This window comes from Phallusia mammillata, chromosome 1 (assembly GCF_965637545.1).
Source record: "Phallusia mammillata chromosome 1, kaPhaMamm4.hap1.1, whole genome shotgun sequence".
In the NCBI taxonomy this organism is placed as follows: Eukaryota; Metazoa; Chordata; class Ascidiacea; order Phlebobranchia; family Ascidiidae; genus Phallusia; species Phallusia mammillata.
The window spans coordinates 15598432-15622861 of record NC_137252.1 but is presented as its reverse complement, the minus strand read 5'-3'; the positions used below and the strand labels follow the sequence as shown (position 1 = coordinate 15622861).

The window sequence follows — 24430 nt, the reverse complement described above, 5'->3', positions numbered from 1 at the left end:
TACAATGCACAACTTCAGGTCTGTAATATATTTAAATATAGAACAGTTTGAGTCATTCATTCTTGATCGAATGTATCTACTAACTTGCAAAAACAATGTGTTGTGTTGTCAAAATGTTCTTAAAGACCTTGATACTGCACGCTACCAATCATAGAAAAATATGTGGTTACAATACTGTGAAATTAACACTCCAGATGTGTCCAAACTAGATAGTTCATGGTCCCTTAGTGGCTAACAGCGTTATTTTCGTTGACCTCCAAGAACTCATGACTTTACAATCTTATTTGCGTGTTCATCAATGCTTCTTTAGTTTCATAAACATCAACAAAGAAAGCTATTGTTTGCGCATAATTCCATATCTTAGTTTTGTCTGTGATGTCACAACCCACTCTTAGATCATTGATATGCGTAACCAATTGATAATATTTAGGTAAAATAAATCCTAAAGTGGTAAAAGTTTAAATTACTTTTGGCAGCTTATGCTTCATCGTGGACCGCGGAAAATTATGAAACGTCTGTTATGTAAATGAAATGGTTTGGAAACCACTGGCCTATAGGCATCTGAAAAAGTCAATGCGACCAACATAAGTGTCAACAAAATGTTGGTTGGTCTTCATGAACTTAAAAGTTTCTTATCCCTAAGCTAAACAAAAATAGTGGACGCAAAAAAACTTAACGGATTTGAACTTTACGCTTTGAGAATAACAATAAGATTGCATTATTTCATCACAATAATAATAATAATGTATCACAAAGGTTAAATTTGGTTATTTTAACTTGGTAATATATAATTTTGAATTGTGAAATACTTTAAGGGTGAATAAAACAAACACATCCTTTAAATTTTAAAGATATTAATTTATTTGTTCATTTGCTTATAACGCCGCGGGCCACGGAAAATTGCCTGGCGGGCCGCGTGTTGGAGACCCCTGGATTACACTAACCTAATGTTACACTTCTTAGCATTATGAGGCAAAAAACTTAATGAATTATTTCAAGTGCACATCAGAACTACATTTTCATCACTTTTCCTTTTTATGCTTCTTTTTTTTCTTTTTGGCAGGTTTCATGTCATTTCCTTGTGGCAAACTAAATGTACCGTTAACATCCCGTTCCACTTTTATGGTTTTTTCCTTGTCAAGTTTGTGTTTTTTCTTCTGTTTTTTCAACGAATTCATGTTACTCAAGTCCAGGTTGCCATTTTTGTCATCTTCGGGATCAAACTTTTTGCCAAGTTTGCGCTTATGTTTCTTTTGCTTTGTTCTAGGTTCAATTGTTGATTGTTGTTTATGATGTTGAAGATCTGTTGGTGATTGCCACCCAAAAGGTTTAAATCGAATTTGAACATTATCAGGTACTGGAGGAGGAATTGCTTTTGGTATGCAGTTTCCAAGATCTGGAGTTGTTTCATCTATAGTTTGTCTGATGTTTAAAGAGTGTGTTGTATCTTTAACTATCATAGTTGATTGGCTTGGAGAATCAGCCAAGATTAATTTCTGGTTAGAAAGCTCAGTGTTATAGTTAAGTATGTAGTTGGATTTGTTTCCCTGAGACTGTATGTATGTTTCACTGGAACCCAAATTTACTGATAAATCGTTCAAAGTACTTATGGGAAAATCTGAAGGCATTGATATAAGGCAGTATTCAAATTCCTCATTGTCACCAGTTTCCAATTGCGCTGACGTTTCTTTATAGTTTTGTACAAGTTTCTTGAAAACGTTTTCAATTTTATTTTCGGTTGACTTTTGTGTAGTTTCCACCACCATTTTATGTCATGAAGTTAACCCAGTGCTGAACAATTCTTGTTTGAGTTCACAATAGGTCACAACTACAAAACTGCGTTGTTTGAAAAATAATTTGTGACAGCTAACGTTTAACATTAAGTAACACATATAGACAGTGATAGGATTCAATTTTTTTGTCAGCTGGTTCTGTCACAAAAGTCATATTTTTCAGCCGGTTCTGTTAAAAAAGTCTATTGAAAGTAAACAGTAATGCTAACCGGTTCGCTGATCTTATAAAATTTCGTAAGACGGTTCTATAGAACCTGTGCCGTTGCCTGTGCGAACTGGCTGAGTCCCACCACTGCATATAGATATATATAAAATTCTAAACCCCAACCTGCAATCAAAGTCTATGTAAAACACAAGTTGTCAAATCTATTGTTACTTCATATAGCCACTATTTCCATCTTGGACGCCATTTTTGTTTTTTACATAGACTTTGCCAACACTCACCCCATTGTCAACAATGCGGCAACACGTGCGACACTGCGACTAGCTTTGCTTGTGGACTTCTGGTGGCTTTGTCAAATTGTAAACATAAGGTACCATTTACAACAATAAATCCCCGTATACTTAACAACAAAAACAAGGTATATTATTTTAGGCAAGTCGAAAATATTTGCATACATATATTCATCAAACATTTTGTTATGTTTGATGGTTATCTGCACCTTTGCAATGTGGTGCCTCACGCGCAGTTGGAATAGTGCAAGTTACAACCGTACCTTGCAGAAGGCTGAAGGCTGGGTTGGTGAACTGGACTTGGAAGTCGACCGTAAATTCGTAAAAGCAGTAGGGTAGACGTAGACGTGAATTGTTTATGTTGAGTCGTTATCGTGGCAAATTGTGTATCAAATGCTAAACTACGGCAGTAGACTGTATTTCTTGTTTACACATTATTCTGATAGTGTTGTATATTTTGGTTACGAATGTTTTTAGTTACGAATGTTAGGTTACGAATGTTTTTTTTCAGTCATTTTACTTTCCCACTGATTAAGGGTTGTTCAATTTGCTCTCAATCGTGTCTTGCCGTCTGTTTACCTAAACAAGATTTGGTCAAGTGGCATTTAACCGCAGTCAATGGCTCAATGCTAGCATTTTTCAATTGGTCTCTTTTGTCCCGATATTTTTAATACTTAATTCTATTAAGCATTTGCATTACCTTAGGTTGCATATGGTTGGAGAATGGATCCTTGGGGAGTAAAAACAGAAGTATGTGGCGCTGATTTTCATGAACAATTTGATGATTCTTTTTGCTCCAAAGAAGAACAACAAAATCATAGAACAGAAACCCCACAATTTGTGCCCATCGCACCTTGCATTCAAACACAGGGATTGCAAGATAGTGACACATATCTTAAAAGGCTTGGTAAGTTGTGATGTTAACCTATTCACTTATATAACTATTGAACAACATTTACCAAAGCATGCTTTCAGAAAAACGATTGAAAAAAATTCAAAAAAGAAATGCTCAGGAGTCTTCACTCACCTCGCAAAGTATGATTTCTTCGCTTCAGTCAAGAAAACATCTTTTCTTTGAAGAATTACTCTCATCCCAAATTGACAGTCAAATGATAGGACAAGGTATCATATTGTAAACTCAAACAGAATTTAACATACTAGCACTGAGCCAGTACAGGGCTCATATAGAACAAGGGGCCAAGGAGATGTTGCTGTTAAGTGCCATAAAACCGAGACACACTTGCATTGTTGAAGATGTTAGTTGCTTAATTGTTCATGTTTTTGTGTAGATATTGATGAAGTTTTAAATGAAGAGAGTGAAATAAAGTCAAGCTCTATTAGCAATGAAATAGGAAGAATATTAAATCCCAATCAGCAAGCCATATCCAAATCTGAAGTGTTGGCTTTGGTAAAGCATGATGTCCTTTCTAAAATGTCTGATAATAATCAAACTGACCAACCTGATGACAAACGATGACAAGTCCTGAAGAGTTTGTATTGAATTGTTTTTGTTTGTTGTTATGTTTCGTAATAACTGTTTGTGGATATCAGCAATGCAAACATCTTGTTTTCAACTATTTTTTTAACTTCTTATATTGCCTAGGATAGATCTCACTTTTTAGTCAAAGGATTTCCGAAATTTCATTTAATTTCAACACATAAGCAATAGTTTTTTTCTGATGTTTTGCACAGATCTAAAGAGTTCAAGGGGCACCAAACGGTGATTTTATTTAAAACCCTTACCATAGTTGTGAAATATCCCACCTAGAGGTTCGATATTTTATTGCCCAGTAAAATATGTATTTTCGTGCAATTTCTGTGTTTTTGTGAAACTATATGAATTTAAGAATGAACAAAACCCACTTTGTTTTATTTCTATTCTCAGTGGACAACATCTTACTGCTCGCGATTTGTCTGTTGTCAAGCTGTTTGTCGTTTTGCAAGTCCGTTGACACTATTAGGTTTTTTGATGTTGTGACTTCAATTTAGTTCAACTCATAAAGTGTTCTTTGGTTGGGGGAATTCCCCGTCACACAGTCACACTGGAAATGTTTACGCACGGTAATATACGCTTCAATCAGCTTTACACACGCTCAAATACGGTTTAAACACAGTTTTCAAGAGTTTTTGGCCGGGGTAATAGACAACCAAAGCGTTGCTACATGGATTTCATCGGCAAAATGGTTTCTTGTTTTAAACATTTATTCAGGATTTCCAAAGTGTCGCCGCCCCGATGTGTGATGCTTTTGCTGGAAATTTAAGACAAACTTGCATATTTTTTACTATTTTATCTACGTAACAATGAAAACAAGTATGTGACTAAAAATCATAAAAATTTGAAATAAATATTGGAGATCATCAAGTGATTTTATGATAGATATGTGACACGGTTTAACTATAATGTGACCAGCATTTTTTTCGTTAGTGCGCACCTGCACCTTTCGGCTTCTTCTTACCACCTTTCATTATATTGGAAACATTTAGAATCATGGAGCCTTTTATTATTTAAATATAACTTGATGACAAAATTCACATAGACTCAATGTTTTAGAGCAGCGGTTCCCAACCTTTGTGGTGCCGTGACCCCTTAAAACAGTTCCCAAGTTGCAGTGACCCCAACGATAAAATTAGCAGGCTTTATTGAATTTGCTTCTAAATATCGCGAACTTTATTTCTCACTATACTTTCTTTTCCTAATACTTGCTTTCGATGCATCATTGACAGCCTGAAATTTTACTCATTAAATTTCAGTTTAGTTGACTATTAAGTTATAATTAGAGGATAGTGATATTATCGCAAGAATACAAAACAAGTTGGCAGGTGACTTGGTGATTATGATATGTAAATGCAGTATTATCACGTAATAGAAGGCAATAATCAGCATTTTGTGAAAACAATTAAGTCTTCAAAAAAGAAAGATCCACCCCAACTGTAGTTATTAGTTTTCATACGAGTTAACAAACCATGGCGAAAGGCATGTTGATAACTGTTCTTTCGGTTTTTATTTGCTAAATTAGTCCACGGCTTAAAATGAGTTGGAAGCCATGGCCTTAGGCCGGGGGTTCTTAAACTTTTTCGGTCGTGCCCCACTTGACACTGTTTATTTATTCTCACGCCCCCCCTAAAAAACGTTAGCACTGATGATGCTTGTCTTGTTTTTTAAAAACAACATACATCGTAGGTCCGCCTTAAGCTACTGTCAAGTTAGTTCCAATCGTTAGAAAAAGCCACTTCAACGCTGATAAGTTGCGAAAAAAGCGCGCGCACAGAGCCACAGTATTCTTGTAAACTACGCATATGTTGCCCAGAAATTGTTGATTCACTTAAAGTCAAGGCAATCTCTAATGCGAAATTGCGAACAAATAAAGAATGTACAGCCGACTATATAGTATATAGGGGTCACCAAACTACGGCCCGCGATCCCATTTTTTAGGTTTGCCAAAACGTATTGATAACTTTGTTACTGTCAAAAATTAATCTAATCCTTACGAAAGTTTACTGTTACGACATGTAAAATTATCATTACCGACTTTCATAGGATTGCAACGCCAAGGATTGATCCGAAGCCAGTTTATTACGTCCCAGACAAAACAAAAAGTGTTAATTGTGCGCAAACAATTGCTTTATTGTGCTACTTGTGACGTAATATACAAGAATTCCTTGTAAGATGAGACTAACTATACTATTTAATAGATTTTAAATGGGTTTTTAAAAAGGCCGTATCTTGGCGCCCCTATAAAAATCGCCTCGTGGGCTAAGTTTGAGAAGACGGCACTAGAGCATGTAAAGCCCGCAGTGGAAAAAAATTTGGTTAGTACAACTGGACATCCATTTCAGAGTAATGAAGCGTTTGCTTCAAACAATACGTTTCGAAATCAGCACCCACATAATTCCAATGCATTCGTTCGAAATCAGCGCCCACATAATTCCAATGCATTCATTTACAATTGTTTGCAAGTGAAAACTTTGCTGCCGTAATGTGCTGCGCCCCCCTTGCGAACCCTTCACGCCCCCCTAGGGGGGCGCGCCCCCCAGTTTCAGAACCCCTGCCTTAGGCGACCCCAGGCAAATTGTCAGGCGACCCCACTTGGGGTCGCGACCCACAGGTTGGGAACCGCTGTTTTAGAGTTTGTAACAAAATGTTCAAAATACTGACATTGTCAAGTTCTTTTTTGAGTAATGTGAGGAACGCTTAAGTACAATTAAAACTACAGTAACAAAAGGTCATCACATTTAATCAATTTAATGTCCCGATTAGGAGCATTTTTAGGACATTGTTGCAGCAGTATTATTTGCGTTCGCAATAAATCAGCCGACTTTTACAACACCATACTTATGCATGGAAACACCCTGAATTAGCCTACTACAGAAGTTTTTGTGCACTTTTAATACAACCCCTTGCCAATCGATAAGCAGCAGGGTACTGTCATAACAAAATCACTTCTACCAGCTGTTTATCTTTGTTTGTTTTTGTTATTTTAGGTTTTTACGCAGAAAACGGCCGGTTAGTGTTTCATGTTTTTGTAGCTCACTTACATGGCTTTCAGATATTAAAAGATGATCTTTTGTCACTCATTGTTTATTAATTCTTCAAAGCCGGTGGTTTTACACTGAGCATGAGTTCCCAACCTGGGAAGAGTTTCTCCCAAGGAAGAAATTTTAAAACTCCAGGGGAGGAATTAACTTTAATTTGTGGTTTGAAAGTTGACCAAAGACCCACTTTTAAATGATATTTGTATGTTTTAGCATCTGATATGTAGTCTATTGGGGAGGAACGAGAATGTTTTGAATTGTTAAGGAGGAGATGCGTCGATAAAGGTTGGGAACCACCTCATTATAGTATACCTTGAAACTTTAACTTCTACTCAAACACAATGCAGTAGACAATTTATAATGGGTGAAGCACTTTCGTAAACGGACATTGTTCATTTCTATCGCGATATCTCGTCACAAAACTAATTGCTTAAAATCTAGGATTTATTTGAAATATTTAACAGTCTTTTGTTTCTGTCCATCATTTTCATTGATGAAATGTTTTAGATCAGTGGTTCTGAACTGGTGGTCCATGATGACTTTTTGGGTGGTCCACAGTGTACTGAATTTGGTGATAAACCGGAGATTATGGCATATTATATATTCCAACAGGGTCCAAGTGTTAGCTGTTAATAATTTTGTCTCACTTCTTGAAAATCGGTTTTAAATCATTATGTTTCGAGTCAAAATGCTTATTGCATAGGTCTACTTCAATCATGCTTAGAAATGGAATGGTCCACAACATTGTTTTTACTAGGTCGGTGGTCCATGGCCTGAAACGAGTTGAAAACCGCTGTTTTAGATTTGTGTTTGTCAATTTTCTCACAACAACTTTACTAGAATCTAAAACTTATGTTTTGCCTTTCGGTGTTAAAACTTTTTTGATCCTTCGTCATCCAAAGAACTTGTAACAATGCGATTAATTATCATTATAATTTGTTACATACTTCAACTGTATTTTTTGTAACAATTTATTTTAATTTAATAAGGCCTTTAAATTCCGAATACCCTATGATGTAATAATACAAGACGGCTCCTGTTTACCCTTGTATCTGTTTTTTTTAGTAGGATAAAATTTAAGAGCCGAGTTTTTCTAAACCGAAGCGTCGATTTGAATTGTAACAGTTGAAAGTTTCGCTGAGGTCAAAAGTGCTACGTCGCGTTCTGTGCTCTGATGTGAGCCTTGTCTACGCTGTGGACTGAGTATTTTCTACACGAATTTGTTCTTTCTCATACGGTGTACGTTTTGACATATACAGAAAAGTTCATCGTGTGAAACGAAGTCAAGCTGTTCAAAATAACAGAGTCGGTGATTTTTGTTCTTATGCATCAGATTTATGCCGTTCGTTTGGCGCATATTTAGTAATATTTAGTCGCGAGAGAGAGCTAAAGAGCAATTAAAAATAACAACACTTCTAATTGCCAAATCGCAACTTAATTTTAAAGTTAACGGATATATTCACACAGGGTCCCTCCTTTAGGTGGGAGGGGTCTTGTCAAATCCCTCCTTTTAGGTGGGAGGGGGTCTTGTCTTTAAAACACTGACAGTAAGACCATTTGCTTGAACAGTAGTGTTTTTTAATGCGTAGTTTCGCTTCTCCCTAAACATTACAGCCGATTACGCTTTTCTGTCCGTGTGTTTCAGTTTCAGTAATCGCTCGAAACCGAACAGACACTTGTGGTGTAACAGAGTGGTGTAAATTCTACCTAGCATACATCCTGATGTTTAGTTCTTTTGTATATTTATTAGGTCAGGATTTGACAAGCATCAAGCACTTCTATTATTCTATTGCCAATAGCTCGTACAGGCGTGTTTACCAGTTTATGTGCAAATCATGTCACGGACTAGTAGCTGACTTCATTCTCACCAGCTTTGCTAACGCTTTACTTTTGATCAGATCTGCCCTACATCACAGTTTAACGTCATGTATTGATTACGTCAACCCGATGTTGTTGTTTTAAAAAGACTAAAAGCATTAAATATTGGAATTTATGCTTTGGTCCGTCTGGGGATTTTGGGTACGTGCCCAGCGCACTAGTGAAGCCAAAGCCCTATTTATTGATCAAAACCTTCCACTGTGACTCAATTCCCGAAACACGGCACGGAAATTTAATAATGAACACGCGCCTTCGGAGTTTTTGGCGATAATTTTGTTTCGTGTCTCTGCGCACACGTCTCGCTTCCCCAAATTGCCTTGAAGTTGTCCAGACCTTTCCGTTATTCAACTAGGAGTGGGCTTTTGTGAAACGTACTTTGCCACTGGTGAATCATACAACTTTTCTTGTTTTTCTTATTTCTTACAGTTTTAATGGTAGTGCAGTGACGATGACCAAATATGAAATACGAATAGATTTTTAAGACACTTGTGAAAGCCATCTTTAGTATCGATAATCACACCAATAAATTGTCAGTACGTTTAATGCGACAAGTATCGTTTAGTATCATGTGATTTACAAAGCGGACTGATGTAAGTTATAAAGCTAGTGACATATTATCACTCAACTACTTATCACTCAGCTCAAAATATAATCAAAATAATAAAAGAAAGAGTGTCAATATACATAACTTTTACGAAAATTTATACACAAATCTGACATTTTGGTTTAAATCTTGTATAACCGTTTGTCTACACCTGAGTATCAGGATAAAGATTGTGAACATCCATAAATTTGTCTTTGGTTTATTTTGCCTTGACCGCTACATGTCGCCATTGAATCGTTTATTCTGAAAAATTGAAACCAAGCTCTGGTCAACACATATGCATGTCGCCAATTACTTCCAACCATGGCATCTGATCCACGTACAATTGTCCATTCCAAATACATACAGCAAGTAATTAAAAACGTTCGAGGGTCAAAACCCACAAACGAACATCTTTAACCCATTTCATTCACTTTTTTGTTTTATATGCCTGACAATCTATTTGTTTTGTGGCGCATATTACAAACGTGCTTCGTGATGACTGATGACCAATTTCAGACAGTCAATTTTCGACGCGAATTGATATCACCGCGCTTCAATACTTTACTAAAGCATCGCTGGAAACCAAAACGGGCGCACCCCGTATTCACGATCACCGCACGGGGAAAGTACTCCCACATCCAGCTATTTTGCCCCAGAAAACACACCAAACCTCAAAGCAAAATTGATAAAGTACTCCACTAATGATTTTACCCCAACGGAAATTTTATGCCTCTCTGCACGCGTTTGTTGTCTCGCGCAGGAAGAATTTTCGAGATGAATGGCTCTCCGGGGTGCGTCTTCCGCCGGCCTCCCACAATGCGATTACTGGCACCGTCTTCTTATCTATCTTTAGTCTATTCAATGGCGGTCATGTTGCTCGTTGTTGTCTTTTGCATCATACAGGTATTACCAGATTATTATCAGCAACAGAAAGTAAAATCATCACAGAGGAACTATTCTTCCTTAAATCGTGACTTTATGATTTAAGGAGGTTATGCTATTTGTAATTTAAATTTAATTAAATTTCATTGAAAATCACATTGAAGTAGTTATGTCAGGAAACAAATCATGAAAGAACATACCAACAAATATGGCTACTACTTTATTTGATATTTCATTGCATAAAATAATGTGAAACCATTTGTATTTTTTCAACTTTTGGGCCAAAAAGCTAGATTTCACTGTGAGCCGTACTTCATAAATACGTGTTTTTCTTTTCTTGTTTGACTCTACAGAACATTGTTATAAACAAAACTTTGTTAGCAAACCACCTTACATAGTTACGTCTATGGAACTGCGGAAACCGTCCCCCAACAGTCGCAACTATTCGCTTAACTAATTCATTCATTTACACGGCATTCATTACAAAACTGATTAACAAGTTTCCAGCAAATGTAATTAAACATCACCATGACGACGTTACAATAATGCACAACGCAAATCAAAAGCTCTTACAAAGAGAACAATGTGTCCCCGACCAAATTAATTACTTGGTACATCGATACGCAAACCCAGATTCTTTGATGTTCACATATTACCCTCGCAATCCCACAGCTCCCGTCTTTTCATCGATTTCTTTCTTTAAATGTTGACATCGCTTCATTCATTCCCTTAGCTCCCTTTTGCCATGGGTTCAGCTAAATTTAACGGCTTTTGCAAATGAATAGCCCCAACCCGGCTACAGAAGACATGGGCCCTTGCTCTTGAAAGAAAACAGTTAGTGTTCGGGACACACAATACTGCTTTGGAACAATGCTAGACGGATGTTGAGACCAGGCCATCTCAAACTTGTTGATTTCCACATTCTTTTCTCTTCAAGGAAAACATGGGCTTGTTGCAAATTTGAATGGATCTCACAGATTTTCAGGGTGGTCGCCTGCTCAACAAAGAAAGGTTTTTTTCGGGACAAAAAATTTTCCGGTCACGTTTAGTTTTTTTGGTGGGACCATGAATAACCGGTAAAAAAAGGCAATGATTCACAAAACAGGGCGATTCTCCTTGCAAAATCGTTTGTCCAATTCTGTCTATCTTTGTCTTTCACACAGTCTATTTAACCACCCATGGTAAAGACGTTTTTGAAGGCAAAATGGTTGTTAAAAAAATCGAATGATGTGTTTTTATAACATTTAGGTCTCTATACGGTCCTATCATTCAAACGTTTTTTTTAAAGACGAAGCTTTGTGAAGTGCGTACATTATTTCCAAAACCCATCTAAGTTTAATTAATTTCCACTAAGGTTTTATCAGTTGGCTTCCTGTGTGCACACGTAGGTATACGGCCGTATTGCTCAAGTGTCGGTTTAAGTTTCTCGCATTCCGAACTAGAAAAGCACAAGCACGACGGTTTATTTTGGGTACGCAGGCCCTTAAACCCCACAGTGTCACAATGACAGCTTGACACATTGAGAAACGCGACTGGGTGACAAGTGGTATTTTGCCGCGAGGGTTAGATGTCTGGCACAAAAATGCAATGCCCTGTGTAACATGACTCCGATCACATCCGCTCCAAGAGTCGCACCAAGCACTCAGCTTGAAATTTTGCAAGCTTGAAATTCGGTTCAGGGCAGTGCAGCAGGTGAAGATCGTTGAATTTGAGATTTAATTTTGAGATGCGCGTGCATTTCTGAAGTGTTTTGTCCCAAAATACTGTATATAGTGCTACTAAGAAATTAGGGCCAGATGTGGACTAGGTGGGCTGAAAATTGTTTTCAGGGATTGCGCAATCGCATGTTTTTTTACAACGGATATTCGCTGTGAATAAACTTCGATAAGCATGCAACACGGTATTTTTTAACCACATTCATGCATGCCAGATGAGCTGATTTTGAATAGACCTAAAATCTTTAACAGGTGTTCTTCCATGTCATTTGCAAAGGTCATTGAAAATGTATAGAAAACACATTAAGATGAACCATAATGGCGATCGCCCCGCCCATTCACGCACATCTCCCGCCCACTTTCCCCTTTGAACTGTTTCATCACAACAGTTGCCAGTTCATAGGACCCAGAACGTACCCGGTGTGTTCAACAACCCTCACATCCATAATCCAACAACTTTCTTATCCACGAGCTCAATCCAAAATAGCCTCGGAAGCAACAAAATCCCGATGTGCCTCCATACACGGTAGCTGACTGGAAACGGCCTGTGAAGTAAATATCCGACCCCGGTGCCTGTTTTCCTGTTCTCGCCTTACGGGACGCACGGGTGCCTCAATTAGCCCTGCCTGCTCAACGGTAGCGACCCTGAACGGTAAGGTAATCCTTCATTGTAAGGAGGCCTCTTATCATCCGATGGCAAAATGGTTAATGGAATGTTGTTTTTCCGTTCCTCTTTCCAGAGTCTTTACTGTGTTGTGTGCTGAGTGGAAACAAAAACACACAATGTCCTTCCGCATGACGTCAATCTAGTTTCGGTAATTGTGGATGAATGGCGCCTAAATTATTTGCGACTGTAATTAGTTTCATTGTTCTAGTTGCTACGGCAACGCTTGTTTTTGGATTTGTCATGCAAGTTTGTATAGTTTTCGTTTCAAGTCACGGGACCATTTACAACAACAACGGGCGTCACTGTTCGTTATACTAAATAACACGCAACATACAATAAAAAATGAGAACGTACCGCAAAAACGTTCTAGAAAAATTCCAAAACCTTTCCACAAAAGACAGAGCACGGAATTGAGGTAAATGAATAATCTTTAGAAGTCATTTACATATTTTAAGGTGTGTAACGAATGAACATCCACTGCATAATACACGGTTCTTTCTTGGCAAATAAGCATAAAAGGGATCTTCTGTAATTGTTTGCCACCACTCGAGGTGTTCTCGTAAAAAAACTCCATAGAGCATTTTCGCGCCACTGGTCTTTGTTTGCACATAAACTTTCCAATTCATTTGTTCGAGTGGCCACTGACGTGCGTCGCTTATTCGTCGCCCCGCTACGTGACGTCATGGATGCATATCTCCTGATATAAGAGCTGGAAAGCTCTCGAGCCCCAGGTCGACGATATAAACATTCGCTTGTCTGCCATTTAATTGATTTCTTCCGATGCAGCGGGGTTCCGGGCGCCACCTTTTATTGCGTTTTTTCTTCGTAAGGCGAAAACGAAAAAAAGGCTAAAATGCGAGTTCATGGATCAAAAATCTAAGTACTGCATAAATTTAAAGAAGGTTTATGATTAAATATTACTTTTTGAAGATATCGTTGTAAATTTTTAAAGTAATTAAGTCTTTCAATGACTGAGTGTTTTACGTTTTCCTGAAAAACTGAAGAGACAACTATATTGTCCGAAAATCCAATCTTTTAAAATGTTTTTGATCGAAAATAATAAAAATGGATAAGTGTTTTAGGTCAGAAACACAGATTAACGACTTCTGTAAAATATGCCCTATTTTGGTAACAAATAACTACGAAATGTTTGCCTAAAGATAAAGATATGCACAGTTCTGTTTAAAACACCTTTGTGTTGGAATCTATGCCACTAATGGATGTTGTAGTGTTCATGCGAAAATACAAAACCATTTAAAATACCCGTCCGTCGTCATGCCAATGTGTCAGACTTTGTAAGGAATATTTTGTGAAGAGTTTGTTTACTGCAAAACACATCACAGTTTTGGGGGGGTCAGCCATAAACACATCGAAGAATGACCAACCTTAGGGTGCGCGCCCCCTACCTTTGTGCATCCTTTGTTTGGGTAACAGACCCCGCCATTGCCATTGCTGCCTGGGAGAGCACGTAGTGACGTCATAGGGATCAATTATTCACGCGTGCTTGGTGACGGAAGGTCGCGTTTTATGTTGGCATCATTGTTGTTGTTTTCCACGACAGCAAAAAAGTGGGCAGGGCTAAGGGGGTGGTGCAAAGCCTGTTGTTGGAAGTTTCTTCTTGCTTAATGGTGTGTTCTAACTGCTTCTTGGCAATATGACAAAATTGGCGTGTATATGTTAAATTTGCGTTTACTGCATACATTTTGAGTACAGGTGTAAATTTGCAAAATTTCAGATTTGATTTTACCGTAAGAGTTTAATGGTATTTGACAATGGAAAAATAACAGTGCATTTTCAAACCCGGCACATTTTAGCAGACGTATAAAACATTTGAAAAACAAATGGATGACCTTATTACGCGCAGCATCATTTCGAAATGCGTCAGTCTTTTGATTTATTTAATATCCAACGTTTGCAGATGCGTCAATGTGAATGTTTACATCATGTAAATTTGTTGTTATCTGCTCGGAATGAAACTAAGTCACAACGACATGATCAGTCGTAACCTACGTTGCCTGGTGACAGTAAACATCACAACCAACGGATGACATAAGGTTGCATCGATCTATGATGGGGTGAACGACACACGACATCAACACAGTATCTGCTGCGCAACAATCGTTGTAGCTGTTGCCATAACTTTCTTGGAAGCTTAAACAAAAGCGATACACTGCTTTGCTCGCGTGCCAGCCGACATAATTACCAATTTCACCACAAGTCTAGCATACCGAAATGATGAACAATAGCCACCATAGAAATTCTATACCCGCCGACAAAGGCACACGGCGATGGCCATAGAAATCGTATATGTGGTGGGCGATGTCGCTTAAAATAGACGCTACCTCCACGTGAGGAACGGTTTTTCTGTGGCGGGCTGGACCACTTTATAGATTGGACAAGGGACACCCACCGAGTCGGCCAACTCGACGGAAAAAATGTTTCCTGAGATTTAAGATTACCGGCCTAAAATGTTTCATTTTTTTCATTGACGTTACAAAGGTCAACGGCGTTCAGAATCGCGGAAGACTGCAAATTGATATGCACCACTTGATTCCGGTTCCTATTGCGTGTAAGATGCAGTATATTACAAGGAAATAATACATTCTTTGAGGTACATCCTTGTTGTACTAACTTAAAGTATGTGCTAAACTCAAATAAGTTTGTGTTTACGGCAATGGGTGACGTAGCAGATGCCCGTGTCGAACTGTCTTGTATGGTTCATTTGGGTTCGTCCTTCTCTATTTACCATCCCCTAAGAGCAGATGAGCTGCTGAAATTGCGTTATGAGAGAAACAGCAAATAAATTATTCACACTTGTTTACAACGCAGTTTTACGCATGCAAAAATTGTTACAATGAAATGTTTAATTGAACAAAGAACACATTTTGCTCTTAGAAATATTCACGCCGTGTTACATCGTTTTTGCTGTCGACATCACGCCACAAAAACCGGTAAAAAAGTTTTATGAGTTGAAACGATTTTTCTGGGCTTTTGCATGATAACGCTGTTACTTAACTCATGCCACACATGGAGGCGAAGTCAATCCGGTTCGCGCATGCGCACTGCGTTCATCGGTACCCGTTTAACCTCTGACGATTGAAAACAATTTTGCACAGCGGATTAAAGATCTAGCGTTTAAAATTAGCTTTACTCGTCCTACAGCAGCAGAATAACAAACAATATGTCTCTTTCAGAATAATAACCAAGCACGTCGCCTTGTAACAGCCACCATACCTAAAAACATATGGGGCTAATTTGAAAGGTGTTTAGAACACATTTCAAAATAGAAATTTGTTTCTCGTTGAAATCTGGGCACAACAATCGAAAGTGAAAATCCATAAACAAGACACTAGCACACCGACGTCACAATTTAGCTTTGTCCACATTGGTTGTATTGAAATTAAAGTGACACTCAGCTGAACTGCAGTGTTTTACCGTATGGAGAAACGCACGGCTTTCAGCGTATATGATACTCGGCTGATAATGATACGTTGTAAATCTGTTTACGTTTCCATGTCGTTCGGCTTTTTATGACGCTAAAAATGGGCCATAAAATTTGAACTACATCAGAACAAACAACCATCCGTCAGCATAATCTAGCGCTTAAGCTCACCTGTGCTGGTTTTTCGGGCAAAACCCGGGTGTGCTAAATCAGTAATCGCTGTTTGTGAGCCTCGGTTGGCGAAAAGGCAACTTTAATTACCATGAGAGAAGTCGGCCTTTCGTTGAAGAGGTCCTAATTGAACGCCCAAGTTTTTCACATGTGTGATCTCATTCGAGTGTGCTCGGACCGACTCCGCCCTAATTGCACGTGCCACGACCCAATCGGTCCCTTTGATATGACACAATGCTCCTAGGATAGCACTCGCCCGTCCTAAAATGGAAACCTTCCATTACGTTTATGACTTTGTGCGAAACAACAACAATAAATGGTTTGGGAGTGAAAAAATAATTCAAACAGTTTTTGGCTTTTCATGTTGAAATAACAACTTAAACGTTGTGGAGTGGGTGGCGTAATAAATTTTAATTTATCATCATGAAAAACATAACATATTTAGGCACACAAAACACCGACATTAAGAACAACTTAACTGAAACAAAAAGTAAAAACAATGACTACGTTTTTTTTCACATGATTGGCAGTTTTGTTTTTAGGCAAAAACTCACATCAGGATATAACGAGCACTAACTAGCCCGCGTTATTTTGACACACGCTGTCCTTAAACGACCTCCAGACAACCTATAGCACAAGGGCTGCTCGATAAACACGCCCCCCGCCTTCTTACCGCATCCTTATGGTACCAGAAGCGCTCTTTGGTCACACCAACATCCGTGGCTGCACAACTATTCACCGGACGTACACACAAGTGACTACGGAAGGGTTAGTTCTACATAGCACGCCATGCAAAGGCCAGGCATCATTCAATGTCATCAAGCTGCCAATTAACCTCACCAAAACACACACTCCAACCCTGTCACTTTCAGGGCGTCAATGATTCCAGTTCACACTTTCACAAGGCGGTTAGACAGACAGGTAATAAGCCGTTGAGGTCACTAAATTGATGTACTGTGATCGTTTGCGGCGTGAGAGTGTTGCCAGTCGTGTTGTGTTCGATTGGGACCAACACTCGTCCAGCTCGAACGTGCCAGTTGTTTTTCCTGCGTTTAGCGAATGATTAAAGCCATAAGTCGTGACCGGGTCCACCTTGGTTGATAGCAGGGTTGCCCCTACTACCAAAACTGCTATGGAACATAATCTCAATGCTAAAGTTGTTTCGTGGCAATCAGGCAAATCATAGGGTGTTTGATGGACAATTTTGGCGCTCAAATGAGATCAAATCTGCCTCGAGCGGTGGACTTCAGAAAAAGTTTACTACCATATTCTATAACATTTGAGACACTACTACGAACTTTGCTTGAATCATTAAGCAGGAAGTGACGGACGCTATCACGTATGATTTCAGCCTTTTTCTTGACCAAGCAATTACAGCTTAACAACATGGTTATTATCAGAAGTAAATCATAGGCCGTTTTAAGTGTGTGGGAACGTCGTGCAATCATTGGTCCGGCCTTGTGTGTTTCCATTTTATTTTCAGTGTTTACATTCAAATGATTTGAAAATTGCCATGGTTAGCTTCAGGTTTTTTTTAAGGTTTGGTTTGGGTGACCGCTAAGTAGTTTTAAGAGACCGCAAGTGTTTCATTTAAATGCCAAAAAATGTTTTGTTTCTTGGGAAAAATAATTTTGGGAAACCGCTGGAGAAATTTGACACCTTAAAAAAACACTGTTAGCTTGAGCACGTTGCTTGACAACGGAAGCGTACGTTTGTTTCGCCTTGACAACGTGAACTTTCTCAGGCACCCACGTCCTCGTTTTTATTTTAACTTGAACAACGCACAAAAACTATCGGGACAATAGGGTAATGCATCAAAAACGTGCAAACAGTTCGAATTTCGTGTTATTACAAACCTATTGTTTCATCCAAAATCGGCTATGACAAAACAACGTGAAAACGAAAAGCCGGGTGGAAATAGTCCATTGACCCTCTGTTACCATTTCTACAACAATGTACACAACCGAGATCGAGCATCGTACAAAGAAAACAATGAGAAGGCAGAGTGCCTGAGAGACCCTATAGCTTTAAACAGCGATCGGCAGTAATTTATTACAGGAGTAAATAAACAGCAGTCGCTTGAGTGTACTTGGCTTAAGCAAACTTTACAGCCGTTCATGCTCCAAAACAGCCCGTGATTTTCCATCCGCGTAAACTTGGTTTCAACGTCTGCTTATTGAGGCGTTACCTAATGGTTATTCAGGTGTGAAGATCAAGGGTGTAATTCACCGAACTATTGACGAAATGCTTTTTATTTCAAGCGCCCTCAATTGGGGAAAATTGTGCTGCCTTTGTTTGTTTAGAATACCCAGGTGGTGGTTATCCACTATGATGATGCACAGTACCCTTAGATCTCAGCCAATTTTCCAACTGCCAATGTTGCACGGGTGTTTATGATACCTTTGATGTCTTATACTTGTTACATAACTTATATCTTGTTGGTCTGCTAATGTTTCGTGACCTTTTTTTGGTGATTTTAGAATATTTAGGACAAGTTGGTAAATATATTTAAATGGGTCCAAGATAAGACAATATCTTGTAATAGGAACGGCTTTTTTTCGTAAGAAAAACTTTAGCAAAATCACACAGCTTTTGACTGTTTGCAATGACGATGTAAAACAAACAAGACACTGTCTTTACTCCAACTTTTCGTGTTATTATAGAGCAGTGATTCTTAACCTTTTTTCCTTGTTGCAACCCTTTCAAATCAACGACCAATTTTCGCACCCCCCTGGGTTTTTGTATTTATATAGAATAGGCCTAACCAACCTTATGGATTCAGCATCCCCGCACACCCGTAGGAACAGTTCTCGCACTCCTTCGGGGTACGTGCACCCATGGTTAAGAACCCCTGTAATAGAGGGTGTTCATAACATACATTGAACACACGGTAAAATTAATTTTGTTCAACAGAAACAGAATTACAAATCATAAAGGTTATTACAACATGTTAAATAAGAGATCACATCACAGACTACTGGCTCCACGTCAAACTAAATGACATATTTGTGTTGCCGCATGACTGCCATCAAAGCACAGTCCATTGACCATTGTTAACCGCAGGTGTCCGTCACACAATGCCACTTTCTTTCATGGCCACCTTCGTGTCTTTGATCCGTGACTGGATATCCGGACTTGTTTTATTGTGACATGAAGAAGAATGGAAACGCCTGTTTTGCTTGCGCGCTTGACCGCTTTGAGCGGACCGTACATGAAAAAATTAACCCCAACTGATGCGATGTTATTCTTTTCTCTGTATGCAGCTAAAAGACCGGGTTCTGATTTTAGGGTGTAGTTGGTGTTTGATAGAAAAGGGCACCACTTGCGAGTGGTAACAAAAACTGTAGGCCAAGCTGCCCTTATTTTATCATGCTCATGCCATAAACATTTATACCCTGATTTTTTGTGTTTAACGTTAGTTTTTGATTTTTGTTGTTATAATGGATTAGCATTTTATGCAATTGTCAAAGATTTATTTCGACCGATGTTCCTAAAATGGCTATACAATGCATTTTTAATGTGAAAAGAAAAATAGACTGGTGTTCTTAAAATAGGCTGTTGTGCGCTCGTGGTGAACAACCAAATTTGTCTTCAAACCACATACAAAATCAAAATAAACCTACCAACAACGAAGTTATGGATGCACTGAGTCGTAGGTTTCAATGATTTTTCAATGTGCCTTTTCTGTACACAACCCTTGGTATTATTGTAACTGACTGCAACGTCATTCTTGGCAATAGCAATTTGAAAACGTATTCCTTGAATGCATGTTCATTGGATTTGGCATGAAATCTTAGAAAACTGCCACAACACAAAAAGTTTTTGGTCCAATTGTTAGCATCAGTCTGTTTTCCTTGGCCAACTCTTTGACGTGTCATATCACATTTTGTGACACAACCCAGGTTCAACAGTAACCCAGGCGACTTCAAAGAAAATGTCTTTTTCGCAATGATTAAGTTTATAGTATATAATGGAACGCTATCCAAACAAGACAAATTCATTTTGATTGGCAGCTTGAGAGATAGTCGAATCACTGTTTATTGTTTGCCACTCAATGTTGTCACTGCGGCACTATAACGTCACCCTTCTATATGATTGCGACCTCGTTGTTCGAGATAAGGTTGAGGGTCATGCCAAGAGGCAAGTCAAATGATCTTGCGTAACGATTTCGAGAAGATGTTTATAAGTGTGAGTATTGACTTGTACTTTTTATTGTTTAGCAGCACGTTTCTGTTGTATGGAGTATTAAAATAGAACAAAATACACATGTATGTAGTCTGGGGTATTTTAAATGTAAATTTTAATGTTATCGTACACCTACATCACGTTGTATGTTACCAACTGTGCCTACACATGCGCTATTCCAGATTTAGCGGTTTCATTCAGAAACTTCCACCCACCAGCACCTTATATCAAGATTGATCCAAGTTACAGATCATTAAGTTTAACTTCCTCCACAAGGAAGCGAGTCAACATGAAAGTCATAATTACAATACATGATAGATTCAAGCTATTAGTTGCTGTTTGACGCCCTCAAACTAGCAATAATATGTTTCATCGTTGCTAACCACAACAACCACTCAACCCCCACGAAAGTAGTAATGGCAAAGTTTAACCGTCAGTACCAGCTCCAGACTCCATGACGTCAGAAGAGCAGTTAATTGTAACCAATTTTGGCAATTATCTGTTTGCCAAGTTGGTAGCCCTAGCTCGCGGCTGGCCTATGACTTATAATTTCAAATCCGGTGCTGTTCGGAGCAAAAGATTATTTTTTCGATTGGTTGGCGTAGGCTTAAGTGCTAATCAATGAAAAGCAATTGCTTAACCTCCAACAGCATATCAAGGTCGGAGTTTTGTGACTTTCTGTCTATTCAACTATGGAGTTTTTCGTTGGCATGCGAAGTATATACGAACATAAAAAAAATTAAAACAACAAATAACCGTAAAACTACAAATATTTTAAATTCAGATGACAAATCCAATACTTCTAAGGTACCAAGCGTTGTAGCCCAGAAAGTTACCACATTCACCGTAAAACAACAACATGATTTTAGAAAAGAGGGGAAAGGATTGCCCGATGGTTGAAACAAGGCGGCACGTAACATTTTCTATTTATAGAACCGCTGATGACATTCGATATGCAAGTGACGCAGTTATAAATCCGGCGAAGAAGTCGGTTTATCCCAGTTATTACGAGCCTAACTCTTGCACTTACCTGGTGTGTCTATATATGTGCCATCAGTAAGGTCTGGGTCAAATTGTGGCAAATTACGTCACTTTTGGGGTAAAACTCGGTTTTGTGGTGTAAATAAAATTTCGTAACTTTAAGAGACAATTCTCTTTCCGTATATGGTGGGGTGATTTTACCGTACCGTTCATTGCATTCCACATTCGTGGTACATCACCTGTTGGGCGTATCACATTACGAGGGCGGACAGTAACGTGTCCAATATGTGGCAATTTTCTAATGGCGCTCCAAAATTGTGTAAGGTCCTTACGTTTACAATCTAAGGACTCTGCAAAACTAAGAAATCCCGGTAGAGATGTTATTGCCAATGTTTTGAAGTATTACCTAGGCCCGTGCGTTTTTGAATATCAAAAAGGTAAAATATGCAAACTGGTACGTTTCAATGTGAGTTTAGCTGATAAAGCTTTTCCCAATTTTATTTCGAAATCGCGTGATCAATTTGCGTTACGTCATATCACTTTCGGGTGGCGCTGTGTTATGGCAAAGCTCAGATAGGTCACTTATCGTCGAACTGTTAGATCGAGCTATGTTTTGATCTCCGCATCGCCCCGGGGCCATAGTGTTGTGGGCTTTCGAACAACGTCCGTCGTACGCCCGATCTCGTTTGTTGCCGTTTCCGCCTGTGCTCACGCGAGTACGGCTCTTGTAACTTGAAATAAATCGCTTTTAACCATGTTCTGCTGGGCGATACACCGCGCAATCAATGGGCTCGTTGATGTTTCGCGCAAATCGCAGCATCTTATCTCGCCAATTAAAATCTAGTTACACCTCGCGGGAGGCATGAGGTACACGCTGCAGCACAAAGGACGTTCATCACTCCATCTTGAAGATTCGTCAATGTGTTTCCCACGCGGGTTCGGCTTAACGAACTCCCTGTGGTGATTCGTCGATTGACAGGCAATATCGGATGTGACGTACATTATGATGACATCAGCGGTCATCAGCGAGCGAGTATTGTATCAGTTTGCTCGGGCATCGATTTCGTTCAAGCATCAGCGTTGGCCGAGTTGGGGTCACTGGCCTTGCTAACAATAGCGAAATGTTGTACTTAGTCAGAGCTGGACGAAAAACTAACGGTCGTCGCGTAGGTTGACAACTCCTTTTTTGGTTTCCCACTGAGTTGTCTTGTGGGCGTTATGTTGTGTTTTGTGTAAGCTTCGTATGTCACCCACCGTTGTGTGCGTTCAGTGTGGTCAGAAAACACATTATCTTGGGACTCCATGGAACAGAGTAGAACCGGTTTCCTTTGTACCAAAACTGGCATTTTCGCTTCCACTCACCTTCTACCATAATTGCCTTGAACCGCATGGGCAGTGGGCACATTTCTGTTTGTAGGTCGCCCAGAAATAGTTGTTTTAATATAGGATGGCATTGCAGTGTGTGGACAATTAGTCTTCACATTTCTTGGAATTTTACTGAAAAAATAACTCTTTCTCAAGCGTTGTGGCACGTCTTGTTTGAGTCCTATAGGACAGGGCAATGTGATAATGATTTGTTTTTACCACTAAAAAACAAATAAACCAGTATGTCGGTCAAAAACACACCAGTGTACGTTATACTGTATATGATTTTGGTCCAATGTGTACGTTATACTGTACGTTTGTTAAAACGATATTTCGCTACCTAAAATGTGCAGTGATGTAATTTTAAGACCGAACGTTGAGGAATCGTATTTACCATAACCATTTAAGGCAAGGTTAATTTCACTTGACAGAAGGTTTGGATCATTTAGAGCTCTACAGCTGAAAGGACATGGGAGCCCTTGGGACTTATATGAATCCACTGTCAACCTTTTTTCACAACGCAATTATTGACAAAAAGTTTTTTTCCACTGTATGCTCGTTAGACTCAGTACAAACTATGATGCTATAGATGTGTCTTCTTTTGACCGGTAGGAGCATGACTAACTGTTGACAATACAAAAAATAACGTAAGGTTGCCTGACGCCGGTGGTCAGTTCGATTTCAATTGCTAAGCGCCACAGAAAAACAGACACACAAAGGATGGTCCAATGTGACACACACACAAACGGCAACCAAAAGTCACACATGCCGCGTGACCCACATCTATAGGGGGTCGTTGGTCAATGCGTCACTATCAAACAGTATCAGGCTATTGTCCCTTCTCCGCTACAAACAGTCTAGACGCGACCAGCGCAACGTGATACGCTGTGAAAAACATACCAAAAGCGAGCTTTGAAAAGTACCTCGTTTGCGAACCTTACTTGCCAACTCCTACTTTCCTTTGTACATCAATCGTAGAAACGTCAATAGAACGTTCTGTGATACACAAAACTGATTAGTCGATGCTCGATTGACGACAGTGCGTGTAGGAGAATGACAATTCACGCTACTGGAGTAGATAGGTAAATATGTTTGTCAGTTTTTTCGGGGTCCCGTAGACGTCTTTGCAACGATGACGGTAGAATTGATTTGTTTACATGTTAAAGGGGTTATAACGCTTCCCGTTAAGGATTTTTACCTTCTCAAATATGTTTTGCACTGTTGGCTTGAAATTATGCGAAAGGGATTGTTTTTGCAATGTTTGTCCACGTTTGTAAAGTACGCTTAGAGATGATCACAAGTCAATAATTGCTCTCTCCCATTATCGTTAAACTAGGCGACCACCTTACTGTTGTTTCTCTGGCCAGTCGGCAATTACAACACAGTCGTTGGCAAGGTGATTTGATCGTTCCTTTGTCGTTGGCCAAAGACCTTTCACAAGCTTTGTATTGCCCCTGAGTCGCACACGACGCACTAAAAAGTCTGACGATCGGTTCGGGGCCAACGGTCCGGTAGCTAAGTTTATGCTCGACAAGGCTAATTGTCTCAAAGGCGTAGTTACTTTGTTTTTACCGTGTCTCCGTCACCGTTTACGATGTCTGTAATAGCAATGTCATGAGCAGCCGTGAACTGAACCGGCTCTAAACAAACAGACTGTGGGGTCATTGGTGTCCAGCACACCTGCGCGAAACATGAAGTCACTACCTACTGTGTAATAATTCATTAACCTCTCGTCTCGCTTCTATTTTCGCTTTTCTGTCAATGACATCATCACATTAA

At 39.1% G+C, this 24430-nt stretch overlaps 2 protein-coding genes across 3 annotated transcripts; one reads left to right on the top strand and one right to left on the bottom strand.

The window, feature by feature from the left end:
• Window positions 1–13: 13 nt before the first annotated feature.
• On the bottom strand, window positions 14–2252 carry LOC145235635 (uncharacterized). The gene has a single exon (XM_080099599.1). It carries the CDS (start codon window positions 1764–1766, stop codon window positions 1023–1025), a length of 744 nt encoding a protein of 247 aa, XP_079955725.1. The 5' UTR covers window positions 1767–2252; the 3' UTR covers window positions 14–1022.
• Window positions 2253–2504: 252 nt separating this feature from the next.
• On the top strand, window positions 2505–4608 carry LOC145235693 (uncharacterized). 2 transcript variants are annotated; one of them, XM_080099604.1, is made up of 4 exons: window positions 2505–2593; window positions 2952–3153; window positions 3222–3368; window positions 3536–4608. In XM_080099604.1, the coding sequence occupies exons 2-4, from the start codon at window positions 2970–2972 to the stop codon at window positions 3721–3723; spliced, it is 519 nt and encodes a 172-aa protein (XP_079955730.1). In that variant the 5' UTR covers window positions 2505–2593; window positions 2952–2969; the 3' UTR covers window positions 3724–4608. The 2 variants fall into 2 exon arrangements, with proteins under 2 accessions (XP_079955730.1, XP_079955729.1); XM_080099603.1 differs by lacking the exon at window positions 2505–2593 and adding an exon at window positions 2667–2892.
• The last annotated feature ends 19822 nt before the right edge of the window (window positions 4609–24430 follow it).